This window comes from Acomys russatus, chromosome 22, assembly GCF_903995435.1.
Source record: "Acomys russatus chromosome 22, mAcoRus1.1, whole genome shotgun sequence".
NCBI classification, from domain to species: domain Eukaryota; kingdom Metazoa; phylum Chordata; class Mammalia; order Rodentia; family Muridae; genus Acomys; species Acomys russatus.
In genome coordinates this window covers 832,957-848,502 of record NC_067158.1, presented here as the reverse complement: position 1 = coordinate 848,502, position 15,546 = coordinate 832,957, and the positions used below count along the sequence as shown (strand labels likewise).

General features: G+C 45.4%; 1 protein-coding gene across 1 annotated transcript in view; it reads right to left on the bottom strand.

The window, feature by feature from the left end:
- Eml6 (EMAP like 6) overlaps nucleotides 1–15,283 on the bottom strand; it is a 252,970-nt gene extending 237,687 nt beyond the window's left edge. The window contains exon 1 of the mRNA XM_051164815.1: nucleotides 14,831–15,283. Coding sequence (XP_051020772.1) covers nucleotides 14,831–15,027 — 197 coding nt within the window. The 5' untranslated portion in view covers nucleotides 15,028–15,283. The remainder of the gene's footprint in view (nucleotides 1–14,830) is intronic.
- Nucleotides 15,284–15,546: the final 263 nt, after the last annotated feature.

Below are 15,546 nucleotides of genomic sequence, written 5' to 3'. Positions count from 1 at the left end.
TGGTGCTAGAGAAGGAGCTGAGAGTTCTACATCTTGATCCATGGGCAGCAGAAGGAGACAGTGTTCACACTGGGCAAAGCTTGAGCATAGGAGATCTCAAAGCCCACCCCCACAGTGACACACTTCCTCCAACAAGGCCATACCTACTTTAGCAAAGTCACACCTCCTAATAGTGCCTGATGGGTCAAGCATTCAAACACATAAGTCTACGGGGGCCATTCCTAGTCACCCCACCACAGGACAAGACCTTTTGTATAAACTGAAAGCCACATTCACTTTCTTTGATGATGAGACACAAACTTAGAGACACCTAACAAAATTTGGTGTTTCACCCTCTGTAAGAAAAAAAATCAACCCACCAGGACTGATGCAACACCAAGCTCCTATAACTGTTTGACTAACCAGCTACCCCCCTTCCAAATTAAACACTACCCAATGTCCCTGGAAACAAATGAAGAAATTGCATATTGCCTGGCTTAAAGAGACGGGCATCTGGTGCCCTGCTAGTTACCCTAGAACACACCTCTCCTGCCTATGAAGAAACCCGGGACCTCATTTTTTTTTCTGAGACAGGGTTTCTCTGTGTAGCCTTGGCTGTCTTGGACTCACTTGGTAAAGCAGGCAGGCCTTGAGCTCACAGATTCTGCCTGCCTCTGCCTCCCTGAGTGTACTGACCGTGCCCTGCTGAAGTGAATAGCTTAATGGCCATTGCTGAGCCTGAATTGTCTGCACTTATCTATGATTCCTGGAGTCCAATGAGGGCCTGGACATGTAACTTTCTATTTAGAGTAAGGAGAACATAGAGATGCCTATAAAAAATCCTGGGTTAGGGATGAAGCCGCAGACATTGATGCCAAATGGACTGTCTCCAGACTATGGACCCATTGAAAGCAAGTGTTTTTTGGTCCCTCTGTCTCATCCTGAGACTAATTTGGTATGAATTCAGTATTAAGGTCCAACCCCCACTACCATCAGGCCTGGACTAGAAAGTGAGGAAGACAGACAGATACAGGGACGTATTAGCTAGTGTGACTACAGGCCAGCAACCCATATTCTATCATGACGTTTACTTTAAAAACTAGCAGATACTTGGATCCTCCTCCAGCAGGCCGGATCTTGGTGAAGTCAATTTTCCCAGTTTGCTGGGGTTTTGTTCTCCCATTTGAACTCCTTCCTGGGGGAGGGCTGTCTGTTTTGGATTCACTTGAGCACAAACCTAGCATCTGGCTGCTAGGCTGTCCAGTCTATGTGTAGCATAGCTTGGTCTGAGCAACTCAAAGTTTTGTGGACCCCAGATGAATAGCCTGGTGAGGGTCTGTTACCAGAGTCTTGCCAGGTGTATCTGGGAGAATGATCTTTCCCTTGGGTGTCCTCCACCAACCTGCAGGTTTGAGCTGTCTATCTCTTCTTTACCAAGGAATCTCAGTCACGGCATGTTATCAGAATATCAACAGGCCCTACTGGTCTTAGGGCTGTTTGCCAGGTAGCCAGCTAAGCAGCCTAGCAGTGGAGGACAGCAATTTGTAGAGGAAGCCAAATAACCTCTAGGAGGGCCAGGATTTTTTAATGTCCTTTCCCAGCAGTGAGAAACCTTCTTTCTTTATAGATTGTACTATGGACATGTTCAGTAGTAAAAACTATGGACTGGAAATCCATATATAGGGTGATGGACTTTCCTTTTCCCAAGCTGAGAGCCTGGGACAGATCGATCAGTTCTGCTCTCTAGGCTGAGTTACCTGGCTTAAGCCCAAATTATTTTGGTTAAAGTAACTACTGCAGTTCCCATGTACCTGGTTTCACCAGGCAAGCAGGTAGCAGGATTGATGGCGGTGGGTTTCTCAAACCCAATTGGAGGGTGGACCAGGAGTAGGACCTGGTATTGGGTCACACAATCATTAGTCAGCCAGCATCCTGGTGCTCCTCATAGGAGAGCCTCAATTGTGTTGAGGGATGCTGTGAGTGTAAGATCTTGACCAAAAGTTAACTTGTTGCTTTCTTTTGTTAAAATAGCAGTAGCCACCATAGCTAGTAGACAAGATGGGCCATCCTGTGGTTACAGGGTCCAATCATCACAGGACACGTTCATGGTCCCAAAGTTTGAGTTAAAACCCCTTTGTTGGAAATTCTAGAGCTGGGGCAGAAGTCAGAGCAGTTATAAGGCCTCAAGTGTCTTTTGTTTAGTCTCCGTCTAGATTAGCAAGTTTTGCCCCGCCCCTTGGTGCCTGTGTATGGGGACCTTGTTATTTCCACAAACTCTGTTATCCAGAGGCAGTAATATCCAGCTGTACCTACAAACTCTTGAACCTGTTTCTTAGTCTTTGGAGTTGGCAGCAATCCTACTCTGAGGCAGGTCTCTTTGCCTTCCTTCAACTAGCAGCCAAGATAGGTAGCCTACTACAAAGTTGGGCTTTTGTAGCCAACATTTTGTAGCCCAAGTTCTATAGCTCTTGCAGCATCTCTTAGTGATCCTTATACAATCTGTTTTCCCTGGAAACCTCTCACTGAAGAAGGGCAAGAAGTCTGTATTTAGTGTCTTTAAATCCCGGGGCAACCTGATCCAGGCACCTTGCCCATTGTAATCTCCCACCGGGTCTGTCCATTTAAAAGCAAAGATGAGTTGACTCACCTCTGCCAATGGGAGGCTGAAGAACACATCTTTCAGCTCCAAGTCAGGAAACACCTATTTCTCTGGGAGAATCAGACTCATAAGAATATGAGGTTCCTGCCCCCATGCTTGGGTGTGGTGTGTGCACACATGTAATCCCAGCACTCAGGGAGGCAGAGACAAGTGGAGAGAGAGAAAGAGAGAAAGAGAGAGAGAGAGAGAGGAAAGAAGCTACTCACTTCAAACTCAACAACTTCAATTATAGTTCAGCATTAGATTATTTTAGCCTGTCACAGTTTAGACTTCTGAACTTTTTAAAATTAAACATCTTCAGCGGATGATCATTTCTAATCACTGTTTCAAGGCTGGTGGCACTGCTAAAGTGAACTTGAACATCATTCTCTGTCTAGACTGAGATCTAACAATCTGTTTCAAGGGCTCTTAAAAATAAGCCCAGGATTTAGAGGTCAACTGATGGTAAGTGGGGCTACAGAGAGAGAACAAGTTTGCTGGGCTCCTATTAACAGCTAGCACTGTGGTAGGAACCACCGTGACTAAGAACAAGAGCCTGGAGAACAGTGAGGCAATAGAATCAGACCAACCCGGACTCCAATTCCCATTCTAGAGTCAGCCTGCTGCTAACTGCTAACCAGGCACCAAGTCCCTAGTGCCTCTGTGGCTTCATCTGCCTTGCGGGGTCAGCAAGCCTGCCTCCCCAAAAGGCAGACAGAAAGGATGCATGAGATAAATCTGAATACATAGTTAACTCTGGGTCTTTAACTCTAGGAAATATTAACTCTTCCTCTGATAAGGCTTATTTTTGACATTAAGGAGCTGTTTCCTCTACAGGTGGAGATGTTTAGAACGACAGAATGGCGAGATCTGAGGAGTATGTGCTATCCTCTGTCTGAGTTGGTGGGAGATCTCATAGCAAAGGTAACACTGAAGGAGATGGGGCTACCTTGGGTATGCATAAAACATGGTCCCTGTGATGAGCACTTACTTGCTCTTTTCCGTGTACTGTGGGTGCCTTCTATGTAACCTCAACAAATATCTACAATATCTACAAACCATTTATATAGTCAAAATCTGTTTTACTGATGACACTGATCCTCAAATTGTAGCTGATTGAGGCCTCACAGAAGGAGAAGACGAAGCAGGAAGAACAGAGTACCTGCACAAGAAAGCAAGCAACAAGCAAGCAACTTATGGCTTTAAGCGGAAATATGAAGCCGAGCTTGGTAGCGCACATGCCTGTAATCCCAGCACTCGGGAGGCAGAGGCAGGCAGGTCCCTGTGAGTTCGAGGCCAGCCTGGTCTACAAAGTGAGTCCAGGACAGCCAAGGCTACACAGAGAAACCCTGTCTCAAAAAATCAAAAAGAAAGAAAAGAAGGGCAGAATGGTAAATTGGGTACAAGAGAATGGAAAGATTTGTCTGTGTACAATGAGGAGATGTTCTGGTGTGTGTGTGTGTGTGTGTGTGTGTGTGTGTGTGTGTGTGTGTGTATGTATGTAATTGAATACAATAAACATCAACTGAGTGCCTACTAAGGATGAGCCACCCCCAACAAAATACTTTGCATACATTCTTTTTAATAGTCCCAACAATGCTGCAACCTAGGTGCTGACAGCTCTGTTTCACAAATAAGGCCAAAAGAGGTCACACCCTCATTGGATATCCTCTAGTAGGGTTCTTCTAATTCTTCTGATGTAAAAGATGGGTACTTTCCCCCCAAGATAGCACCGCAACTAATCTTCCCCTGCAATAGGAAGTCAGATGCATAGTATTAAGATTTAATGGAGAAAAGGAATTATCTCGAAGTAATATAGACGAGATCCAGAGTGTGGAGACAAATGCCTCAGGTAAACATGAAGAACATCATCCTGAACATGAAGCGAAAGGTGATAGAGGGTGAGTGTGAGAGTGACTTTTCCTTCATCTATTTGCCCTCCATCTCATGTTCTTCTGCCAGATGAGGAGAATGAAGCAGTAATTATCCTGGTCAGCATTACTTACTGGCCTGGCCTTCAACCCCAGTTTGAGTCTTGTCAGCCCAATAGCAAACAGCAGTATAGGTATTTACTTGTCACAGTGCTACCAAGACAGAACCATAGCATCATTCTCCCATCTATTATTTGCATAGAAAGGCGATTCAAGAGAATAAAACTAAAACTCCTTATCCAATAAATCACATTACGCCTCACATACCAATATTTCTAAAAATCTGCCTTAAGTACATGTCCTATCAAAGCCAAGGGCACATGCTGAGCCCTAATGAGCTCTGCCAAATCCTACATCATTATTAAGGTTCATTGTGATCCCTGAGAGCATGCAGTTTTATAACATGGAGTATGTTATCAATATGTGTTAGGCTGCCTTGTAGCTAATAGTCTAGGCAAAGCTGCATAAAATAAAACAGCACCAAATTTTTAAGTTATGTATATTTCCTTCAAAATCCAAGGGCTAGTGGACAGTTACTGCAGTGCCCTGTTTGCTGAAATCAAGAAAGTTAATATTTCATGCAATGATTCAAAATGACAAAATATTTTTCACATTAAAACCTTGAATACTACATTCAATCCGAACTTGGACTGAAATCCATATAATAGGGTGATGGACTTTCGTTTCCCAACTGAGAGCCTGGGAAAGATCGATCAGTTCTCGCTCTCTAAGGCTGGGTTACCTGGCTTAAGCCCGAATTATTTGGTTAAATAACTACTTGCAGTGTCCATTACCTGTGTTGTTCACCAGGCAAGCAGGTAGGCAGGATTGAGGGCGTTGGGTTTTCTCAAACCCAGATGGAGGTGGACCAGGGAGTAGGGAGCCGGGTAAGTGGGGTCACACAGCATGAGTCAGCCAGCATCCTGGTGCTCCTCAGGGGAGAGCCCATTGGTGTTTGAGGGATGCTGTGAGTGTAAGATCTTGACCAAAAGTTAACTTGTGTGCTTTCTTTTGTTAAAATAGCAGTACCACCATAAGCTAGTAGACAAGATGGGGCCAGCCTGTGGTTACAGGGTCAATCAATCACAGGAACAAAACGTCATGGTCCCAAAGTTTGGAGTTAAAACCCCGTTTGGTGAAATTCTAAGCTGGGCAGAAGTCAGAGCAGTTATAAGGCTCCAATGTTTTGTTTAAGTTCCGTCTAGATTAGCAAGTTTTGCCCCGACCCCTTGTGCCGTGTAATGGAACTTGTTATTTCACAAACGCTGTTATCCAGAGGCAGTAATATCCACTGGTACCTACAAACTCTTGAACCTGTTTTCTTATCCTTTGGGTTGGCAGCAAATCCTACTCTGAGGCAAGTCCTCGTTGCCTTCCTTCAACTAAGCAGCCAAATAGGTACCGACTACAGGTGGGCGTTTGGAGCCAACATGTTGTAGCCCAAGTGCTAATAGCTCTTGCAGCATCAGCTTAGTGATCCTTATACAATCTGTTTTTCCCACTGGAAACCCTTCAACTGAAGAAGGCAAGAAGTCTGTATTTGTGTCGTTAATCCCGGGGCAACCTGAATCCAGGCACTTGCCCATTGTAAATCTCCCACCGAGGGTTGTCCATTTAAAAGCAAAGATGAGTTTGACTCACCTCTGCCAATGGAGGCGGAGACACATCTTTCATTGCAGCTCCAAGTTCAGGAAACCCTATTGCTCTGGAAATCAGTCTCTTTCGCTCTCTTCTCTCTCCTCTTCCTCTCTCTCTCTCTCTCTCTCTCTCTCTCTCTCTCTGTGTGTGTGTGTGTGTGTGTGTGTGTGTGTGTGTGTGTGTGTCTTTCTTTGTGTTTCTATCTTCCCTGTATTGACCAGTGGCTTTCTCTGGTGTGAGGATTCCCTGAACTAAAAAACCTGTACCACATCCCACCAGGGGACTAACCTGTGATCCTCTAGATCACATTTGGGGTTGGGAGGGGCAACCCTCTGTCTGCCCCACTCTAGGAGCAGGAGCACTTGCTTGTTTTATTGCTTGAATACTGTTCACAGTCAAAGTTGGGCCTCTTATCCAGCCCCATCCCCTCCCATCTAAGTATAATGCACAGGGAGGGGAACCAGCTCCCCCAGGCGAGCATTCCTTCTGCTGAGTGCAGGGGGGATGATGCCAGACTATGCAGCCTGGACAGAACAGATTTTTCCTTCTGTCAAACACAGATCAAGGAGACTTTAAACAAGTTCACCACTTACTTTTTGCAAAGATTAAAGACAGCAGCTGAAAAGATTTCCTTTGTTACCCAGTTGGCCCCAGATATTTAGATAAAAGGTATAAAAGTTTAAAAACATTTTTAAAGGTATGAGTAAGTCCTAGTTGCTGCAGGTAGCTTAAAGGGTATTTAAGAACAGAGAAATGATTGAGACACATCTTAGTTAGAGTTTCATTGCCATTAAGAGTCACCATGGCCAAGTAACTCTTATAAAGGAAACCCTTTAATTGGGGCTGGCTTACAGTTTCAGAGGTGTAGTCCATTATCATCATAGGAAGCATGACAGCACACAGGCAGACATGGTGCTAGAGAAGGAGCTGAGAGTTCTACATCTTGATCCATGGGCAGCAGAAGGAGACAGTGTTCACACTGGGCAAAGCTTGAGCATAGGAGATCTCAAAGCCCACCCCCACAGTGACACACTTCCTCCAACAAGGCCATACCTACTTTAGCAAAGTCACACCTCCTAATAGTGCCTGATGGGTCAAGCATTCAAACACATAAGTCTACGGGGGCCATTCCTAGTCACCCCACCACAGGACAAGACCTTTTGTATAAACTGAAAGCCACATTCACTTTCTTTGATGATGAGACACAAACTTAGAGACACCTAACAAAATTTGGTGTTTCACCCTCTGTAAGAAAAAAAATCAACCCACCAGGACTGATGCAACACCAAGCTCCTATAACTGTTTGACTAACCAGCTACCCCCCTTCCAAATTAAACACTACCCAATGTCCCTGGAAACAAATGAAGAAATTGCATATTGCCTGGCTTAAAGAGACGGGCATCTGGTGCCCTGCTAGTTACCCTAGAACACACCTCTCCTGCCTATGAAGAAACCCGGGACCTCATTTTTTTTTTCTGAGACAGGGTTTCTCTGTGTAGCCTTGGCTGTCTTGGACTCACTTGGTAAAGCAGGCAGGCCTTGAGCTCACAGATTCTGCCTGCCTCTGCCTCCCTGAGTGTACTGACCGTGCCCTGCTGAAGTGAATAGCTTAATGGCCATTGCTGAGCCTGAATTGTCTGCACTTATCTATGATTCCTGGAGTCCAATGAGGGCCTGGACATGTAACTTTCTATTTAGAGTAAGGAGAACATAGAGATGCCTATAAAAAATTAAATCCTGGGTTAGGGATGAAGCCGCAGACATTGATGCCAAATGGACTGTCTCCAGACTATGGACCCATTGAAAGCAAGTGTTTTTTGGTCCCTCTGTCTCATCCTGAGACTAATTTGGTATGAATTCAGTATTAAGGTCCAACCCCCACTACCATCAGGCCTGGACTAGAAAGTGAGGAAGACAGACAGATACAGGGACGTATTAGCTAGTGTGACTACAGGCCAGCAACCCATATTCTATCATGACGTTTACTTTAAAAACTAGCAGATACTTGGATCCTCCTCCAGCAGGCCGGATCTTGGTGAAGTCAATTTTCCCAGTTTGCTGGGGTTTTGTTCTCCCATTTGAACTCCTTCCTGGGGGAGGGCTGTCTGTTTTGGATTCACTTGAGCACAAACCTAGCATCTGGCTGCTAGGCTGTCCAGTCTATGTGTAGCATAGCTTGGTCTGAGCAACTCAAAGTTTTGTGGACCCCAGATGAATAGCCTGGTGAGGGTCTGTTACCAGAGTCTTGCCAGGTGTATCTGGGAGAATGATCTTTCCCTTGGGTGTCCTCCACCAACCTGCAGGTTTGAGCTGTCTATCTCTTCTTTACCAAGGAATCTCAGTCACGGCATGTTATCAGAATATCAACAGGCCCTACTGGTCTTAGGGCTGTTTGCCAGGTAGCCAGCTAAGCAGCCTAGCAGTGGAGGACAGCAATTTGTAGAGGAAGCCAAATAACCTCTAGGAGGGCCAGGATTTTTTAATGTCCTTTTCCCAGCAGTGAGAAACCTTCTTTCTTTATAGATTGTACTATGGACATGTTCAGTAGTAAAAACTATGGACTGGAAATCCATATATAGGGTGATGGACTTTCCTTTTCCCAAGCTGAGAGCCTGGGACAGATCGATCAGTTCTGCTCTCTAGGCTGAGTTACCTGGCTTAAGCCCAAATTATTTTGGTTAAAGTAACTACTGCAGTTCCCATGTACCTGGTTTCACCAGGCAAGCAGGTAGCAGGATTGATGGCGGTGGGTTTCTCAAACCCAATTGGAGGGTGGACCAGGAGTAGGACCTGGTATTGGGTCACACAATCATTAGTCAGCCAGCATCCTGGTGCTCCTCATAGGAGAGCCTCAATTGTGTTGAGGGATGCTGTGAGTGTAAGATCTTGACCAAAAGTTAACTTGTTTGCTTTCTTTTGTTAAAATAGCAGTAGCCACCATAGCTAGTAGACAAGATGGGCCATCCTGTGGTTACAGGGTCCAATCATCACAGGACACGTTCATGGTCCCAAAGTTTGAGTTAAAACCCCTTTTGTTGGAAGATTCTAGAGCTGGGGCAGAAGTCAGAGCAGTTATAAGGCCTCAAGTGTCTTTTGTTTAGTCTCCGTCTAGATTAGCAAGTTTTGCCCCGCCCCTTGGTGCCTGTGTATGGGGACCTTGTTATTTCCACAAACTCTGTTATCCAGAGGCAGTAATATCCAGCTGTACCTACAAACTCTTGAACCTGTTTCTTAGTCTTTGGAGTTGGCAGCAATCCTACTCTGAGGCAGGTCTCTTTGCCTTCCTTCAACTAGCAGCCAAGATAGGTAGCCTACTACAAAGTTGGGCTTTTGTAGCCAACATTTTGTAGCCCAAGTTCTATAGCTCTTGCAGCATCTCTTAGTGATCCTTATACAATCTGTTTTCCCTGGAAACCTCTCACTGAAGAAGGGCAAGAAGTCTGTATTTAGTGTCTTTAAATCCCGGGGCAACCTGATCCAGGCACCTTGCCCATTGTAATCTCCCACCGGGTCTGTCCATTTAAAAGCAAAGATGAGTTGACTCACCTCTGCCAATGGGAGGCTGAAGAACACATCTTTCAGCTCCAAGTCAGGAAACACCTATTTCTCTGGGAGAATCAGACTCATAAGAATATGAGGTTCCTGCCCCCATGCTTGGGTGTGGTGTGTGCACACATGTAATCCCAGCACTCAGGGAGGCAGAGACAAGTGGAGAGAGAGAAAGAGAGAAAGAGAGAGAGAGAGAGAGGAAAGAAGCTACTCACTTCAAACTCAACAACTTCAATTATAGTTCAGCATTAGATTATTTTAGCCTGTCACAGTTTAGACTTCTGAACTTTTTAAAATTAAACATCTTCAGCGGATGATCATTTCTAATCACTGTTTCAAGGCTGGTGGCACTGCTAAAGTGAACTTGAACATCATTCTCTGTCTAGACTGAGATCTAACAATCTGTTTCAAGGGCTCTTAAAAATAAGCCCAGGATTTAGAGGTCAACTGATGGTAAGTGGGGCTACAGAGAGAGAACAAGTTTGCTGGGCTCCTATTAACAGCTAGCACTGTGGTAGGAACCACCGTGACTAAGAACAAGAGCCTGGAGAACAGTGAGGCAATAGAATCAGACCAACCCGGACTCCAATTCCCATTCTAGAGTCAGCCTGCTGCTAACTGCTAACCAGGCACCAAGTCCCTAGTGCCTCTGTGGCTTCATCTGCCTTGCGGGGTCAGCAAGCCTGCCTCCCCAAAAGGCAGACAGAAAGGATGCATGAGATAAATCTGAATACATAGTTAACTCTGGGTCTTTAACTCTAGGAAATATTAACTCTTCCTCTGATAAGGCTTATTTTTGACATTAAGGAGCTGTTTCCTCTACAGGTGGAGATGTTTAGAACGACAGAATGGCGAGATCTGAGGAGTATGTGCTATCCTCTGTCTGAGTTGGTGGGAGATCTCATAGCAAAGGTAACACTGAAGGAGATGGGGCTACCTTGGGTATGCATAAAACATGGTCCCTGTGATGAGCACTTACTTGCTCTTTTCCGTGTACTGTGGGTGCCTTCTATGTAACCTCAACAAATATCTACAAATATCTACAAACCATTTATAAGTCAAAATCTGTTTTACTGATGACACTGATCCTCAAATTGTAGCTGATTGAGGCCTCACAGAAGGAGAAGACGAAGCAGGGAAGAACAGAGTACCTGCACAAGAAAGCAAGCAACAAGCAAGCAACTTATGGCTTTAAGCGGAAAGTATGAAGCCGAGCTTGGTAGCGCACATGCCTGTAATCCCAGCACTCGGGAGGCAGAGGCAGGCAGGTCCCTGTGAGTTCGAGGCCAGCCTGGTCTACAAAGTGAGTCCAGGACAGCCAAGGCTACACAGAGAAACCCTGTCTCAAAAAATCAAAAAGAAAGAAAAGAAGGGCAGAATGGTAAATTGGGGTACAAGAGAATGGAAAGATTTGTCTGTGTACAATGAGGAGATGTTCTGGTGTGTGTGTGTGTGTGTGTGTGTGTGTGTGTGTGTGTGTGTGTGTATGTATGTAATTGAATACAATAAACATCAACTGAGTGCCTACTAAGGATGAGCCACCCCCAACAAAATACTTTGCATACATTCTTTTTAATAGTCCCAACAATGCTGCAACCTAGGTGCTGACAGCTCTGTTTCACAAATAAGGCCAAAAGAGGTACACCCCTCATTGGATATCCTCTAGTAGGGTTCTTCTAATTCTTCTGATGTAAAAGATGGGTACTTTCCCCCCAAGATAGCACCGCAACTAATCTTCCCCTGCAATAGGAAGTCAGATGCATAGTATTAAGATTTAATGGAGAAAAGGAATTATCTCGAAGTAATATAGACGAGATCCAGAGTGTGGAGACAAATGCCTCAGGTAAACATGAAGAACATCATCCTGAACATGAAGCGAAAGGTGATAGAGGGTGAGTGTGAGAGTGACTTTTCCTTCATCTATTTGCCCTCCATCTCATGTTCTTCTGCCAGATGAGGAGAATGAAGCAGTAATTATCCTGGTCAGCATTACTTACTGGCCTGGCCTTCAACCCCAGTTTGAGTCTTGTCAGCCCAATAGCAAACAGCAGTATAGGTATTTACTTGTCACAGTGCTACCAAGACAGAACCATAGCATCATTCTCCCATCTATTATTTGCATAGAAAGGCGATTCAAGAGAATAAAACTAAAACTCCTTATCCAATAAATCACATTACGCCTCACATACCAATATTTCTAAAAATCTGCCTTAAGTACATGTCCTATCAAAGCCAAGGGCACATGCTGAGCCCTAATGAGCTCTGCCAAATCCTACATCATTATTAAGGTTCATTGTGATCCCTGAGAGCATGCAGTTTTATAACATGGAGTATGTTATCAATATGTGTTAGGCTGCCTTGTAGCTAATAGTCTAGGCAAAGCTGCATAAAATAAAACAGCACCAAATTTTTAAGTTATGTATATTTCCTTCAAAATCCAAGGGCTAGTGGACAGTTACTGCAGTGCCCTGTTGCTGAAATCAAGAAAGTTAATATTTCATGCAATGATTCAAAATGACAAAATATTTTTCACATTAAAACCTTGAATACTACATTCAATCCCATTCAATGACAAACTTCAATATTTCAAGTGGAAAAAATAGTAGTATATTAGGGTATTCAGATATGAATTGAAATGCATAAAGATAAAAGATTGTGCATTGTGGTTTATGAACTCCCTTCCCCAGGAAAAAAAGATGTTTCCATGTGTAAGATAAAGCAAAATGGCAGCACACACATTCCAATTTACAACCCCTAATTGCATAAAGATCCCTGGTTTGTGGCGTTTCATCCACTAGACTTCTTTGTATTCCAAATGCAAAGATATACGTCAGTGCTAGCACTCTCTGCTCACCTGCACATACTCAGACTCAGGCAAACCATAGAGAATGTGAGGTCCCTTTCTCTGAAGTCACACTTGCTATATACCAGTGTTCAGCCTCAAGAGATAGCCTCTCAAGGAATGCAGCAGAAAACAAACTCATCTTGCCCTCTCGTCAGTTCAGTCTACCTGTAACGCAGCTGTAACTTCCTCGTTCACCTTTTCCTCAAACCTTAATGCTTCTTTAGCCACAGACGTCATCACAGCCCCACCAGCCCAGCTGATCATCACAATGGCTTACTGCAACTCCACCCTTTTCCCGCCTTCAGTTTCAACTGTGCATTTAAAATTTTCCCCCTTTAAGAGGAAAGACTGTGTATGACGAATCCCCCCACCCAACCAAGTAATTCAGTGAACTGTCCTGTTAATATCATGTAACCCCAGGGAATCTTCTGTTTAATTGCTACTCTTTCCCTTCCCCCGAAGGACTGTGTCTTTCTTATTTGGATGTTGCAATGGAAAACACTGAATGAAGACAGACAGAATAAACACACAATGGGTTTAAATTTTTAAACACCCAACCTTTTCATGAGTCACTGTTAATCACTTGCACCTGTGCCTTTAATAATCCGCCATAAATTAGGGAAGCAAAATCTGCAGGGTCTACAGCTGCACCTAAGTAAGGATGCCCCAATCACAACCAGTGCCCAATCGGAGAGGAAAGGAAATGGGGGGGGGGGGCTTTGTCTCCTGTGACAAAAAAGAAAGTTTTACATGTCCATTCCACTGAATCCAGAGAGCGTTAGAGCTCCTGATACTGAAAATCTTCCTCTTCTAACAGTGGAGATAAAAGCTGGGTGTGGTAGTTCACACTCACACTTGTATGCTCAGAACTCTGAGGCAGATGGATTAGCATGAGTTTGTGGCCAGCCTGGGCTCCATATCGACTTGCAGGCCAACCGAGGTTACAAGTGCAAGATACAATCTCATAAAAAACAAGGTGGAGGAGGGAGGCAGAGTCAAGATCTCCGCTGTGTGTGTGTGTGTGTGTGTGTGTGTGTGTGTGTGTGTGTGTGTGTCCTCCTGCATTTCCAAGTATTAAGATTTACCTTCTGTAACCATTTTCAACTCAAAAAGAAAAATCACCCTGGAATATAACACTAGTTTAGGAAGCTAATCCTTTAAGTCACTGTCCCCACTGAGAAGGTAGGGTTATTGACATCACACTACTTCATCGCTTATCCCATGTGAAAGGCAAATTGAGAGCAGTAGGAACAATATCCGGAAAAAGAAGACACTGCTCTGCGTCAGTGAGCACACGCATTTGTAAGGTACAAACAAGATCTCCATTCCTAGCAGCCTTGCCTCAGCAATCATTGTGTCTGTGAGTGGAGGTGTCCATACTGTGCAGGTACCTTCAGCTGCCATGGCAGAAAGGGATTCCTCCTGAACAGCATCTGGACCACACCTTACTGGCCATAGGAGATGCTGACAAAGGCTTGGGAGAAATACACCTCGTCCAGATAAGGAGATAACACAAAGAATCAACTAAGTCTCCCTTTAAACAAGTAGGGCCCCCAAAATGGCTATTTTGTGCACTGCTCTCCTGGACCACCCACTACCAAATACTGCTCGTTCTACGAGCTAGCTGGTAAGATTTTTGTGGTCCAGCTGTTGCTGCCAGCCTTTTAAATCCCTTAAAAAAATGTTGTAGAAAGCATCCATGTAGTGTGTGAATATGCTTTTGGCACTAAAACACTGCTGAAATATCAGAAAACACTCCCCACCCACTACAGAAATGCCCTAGGTCCAACGCGAATGGGTTGAAGATTCCAAACTGACTGTATAAAAAAAAATTTTTTTTTTTTTTTTTTTGAAGATCCACTTGCTTGTTGAAGAACCTACTGAGGAGTCCTCCAAAAAATGCAACCTACAGTTCATCTATTGCTTCTACTCTTTACCTAGTTAGGGAAGAGAGGGGAGTGTTTGGTAGTTACCCAGCCCTTCCACTTGTAGCAGAGATGAACAAAAAAGCACAACACTTTACTCAGTAGAGATTGAAAAGCCTTCTGAAAGAACAGACCTCTTCCTCCCACCTCCACCTTCCTCCCTGTTTCTGCCCTTAGTCCTAGCATCTGCAGTCCTTCTCTAAGCGGCTCCTAGGAGAATCCTTTATTCCATAGGGCTCTCTCGGACATGACCCCCGTTATTCCCACCCCATTCCACCTTCCATAACCAACAACTCCTTCCCACCGCCTCAGTGCACCCCCTTACCTGATAATGTCGTCGTTGTGTCCCAGGAAGAATTTTTGGCTGTGCTCTCGGGTGTTGTACACCACCCCTACTCCAGCTACAAAGTAGACCACCTCCTTGCTGGCGGTGTAGTACAGGTTGTTGCGGCACTGGTGACCCCGGTACCCGTACACCCACTCCAGCCGAAGCTGGCAACTGGGAGCTGTTCGATCCGCCATGATAAGTCGACCCCGCGCGACCCCCGGGGCTCCCCGCTACCCCGGCTCTGTCCTCGTCAAGGCTCGGGCTGCGGCGGACCTGCAAGGGCTCAGGGTACAGCGCGGGGCGCCGATTTCCGCGGCGACGCACAGGCACAGCCCAGCACGCCCGCCGCCACCATCATCCGCTGCTGCGGGAGACGAGCCGCCGACGCCGGTGCGCAGCAGAGAGACCCCGCTGGGCTCCTTGACTCCTTCCCCCGGGGTCAGGCGGCTTCGAGGGCCCCAGCACCGACGCGCACACCTCACTACACCCTCGGGCTTCGGCCGGAGGGAGAGGTTCTCCCCGGGGTCACCCCGCCTTTAAAATCAGAGATCTGCATATCCAGACACGGATTACCCAGTTCGCCAAGTTTGAGGCGCGTGGGGGCTTCGCAGCAGGCAGCGGGATTTAATCTGTGACAGGTCTGATCTGACAAGCAGCCGGGGTTAGTTTTGCCATCACCGTCCTTGGATCCGAAACTGACAGTCTATATCTAG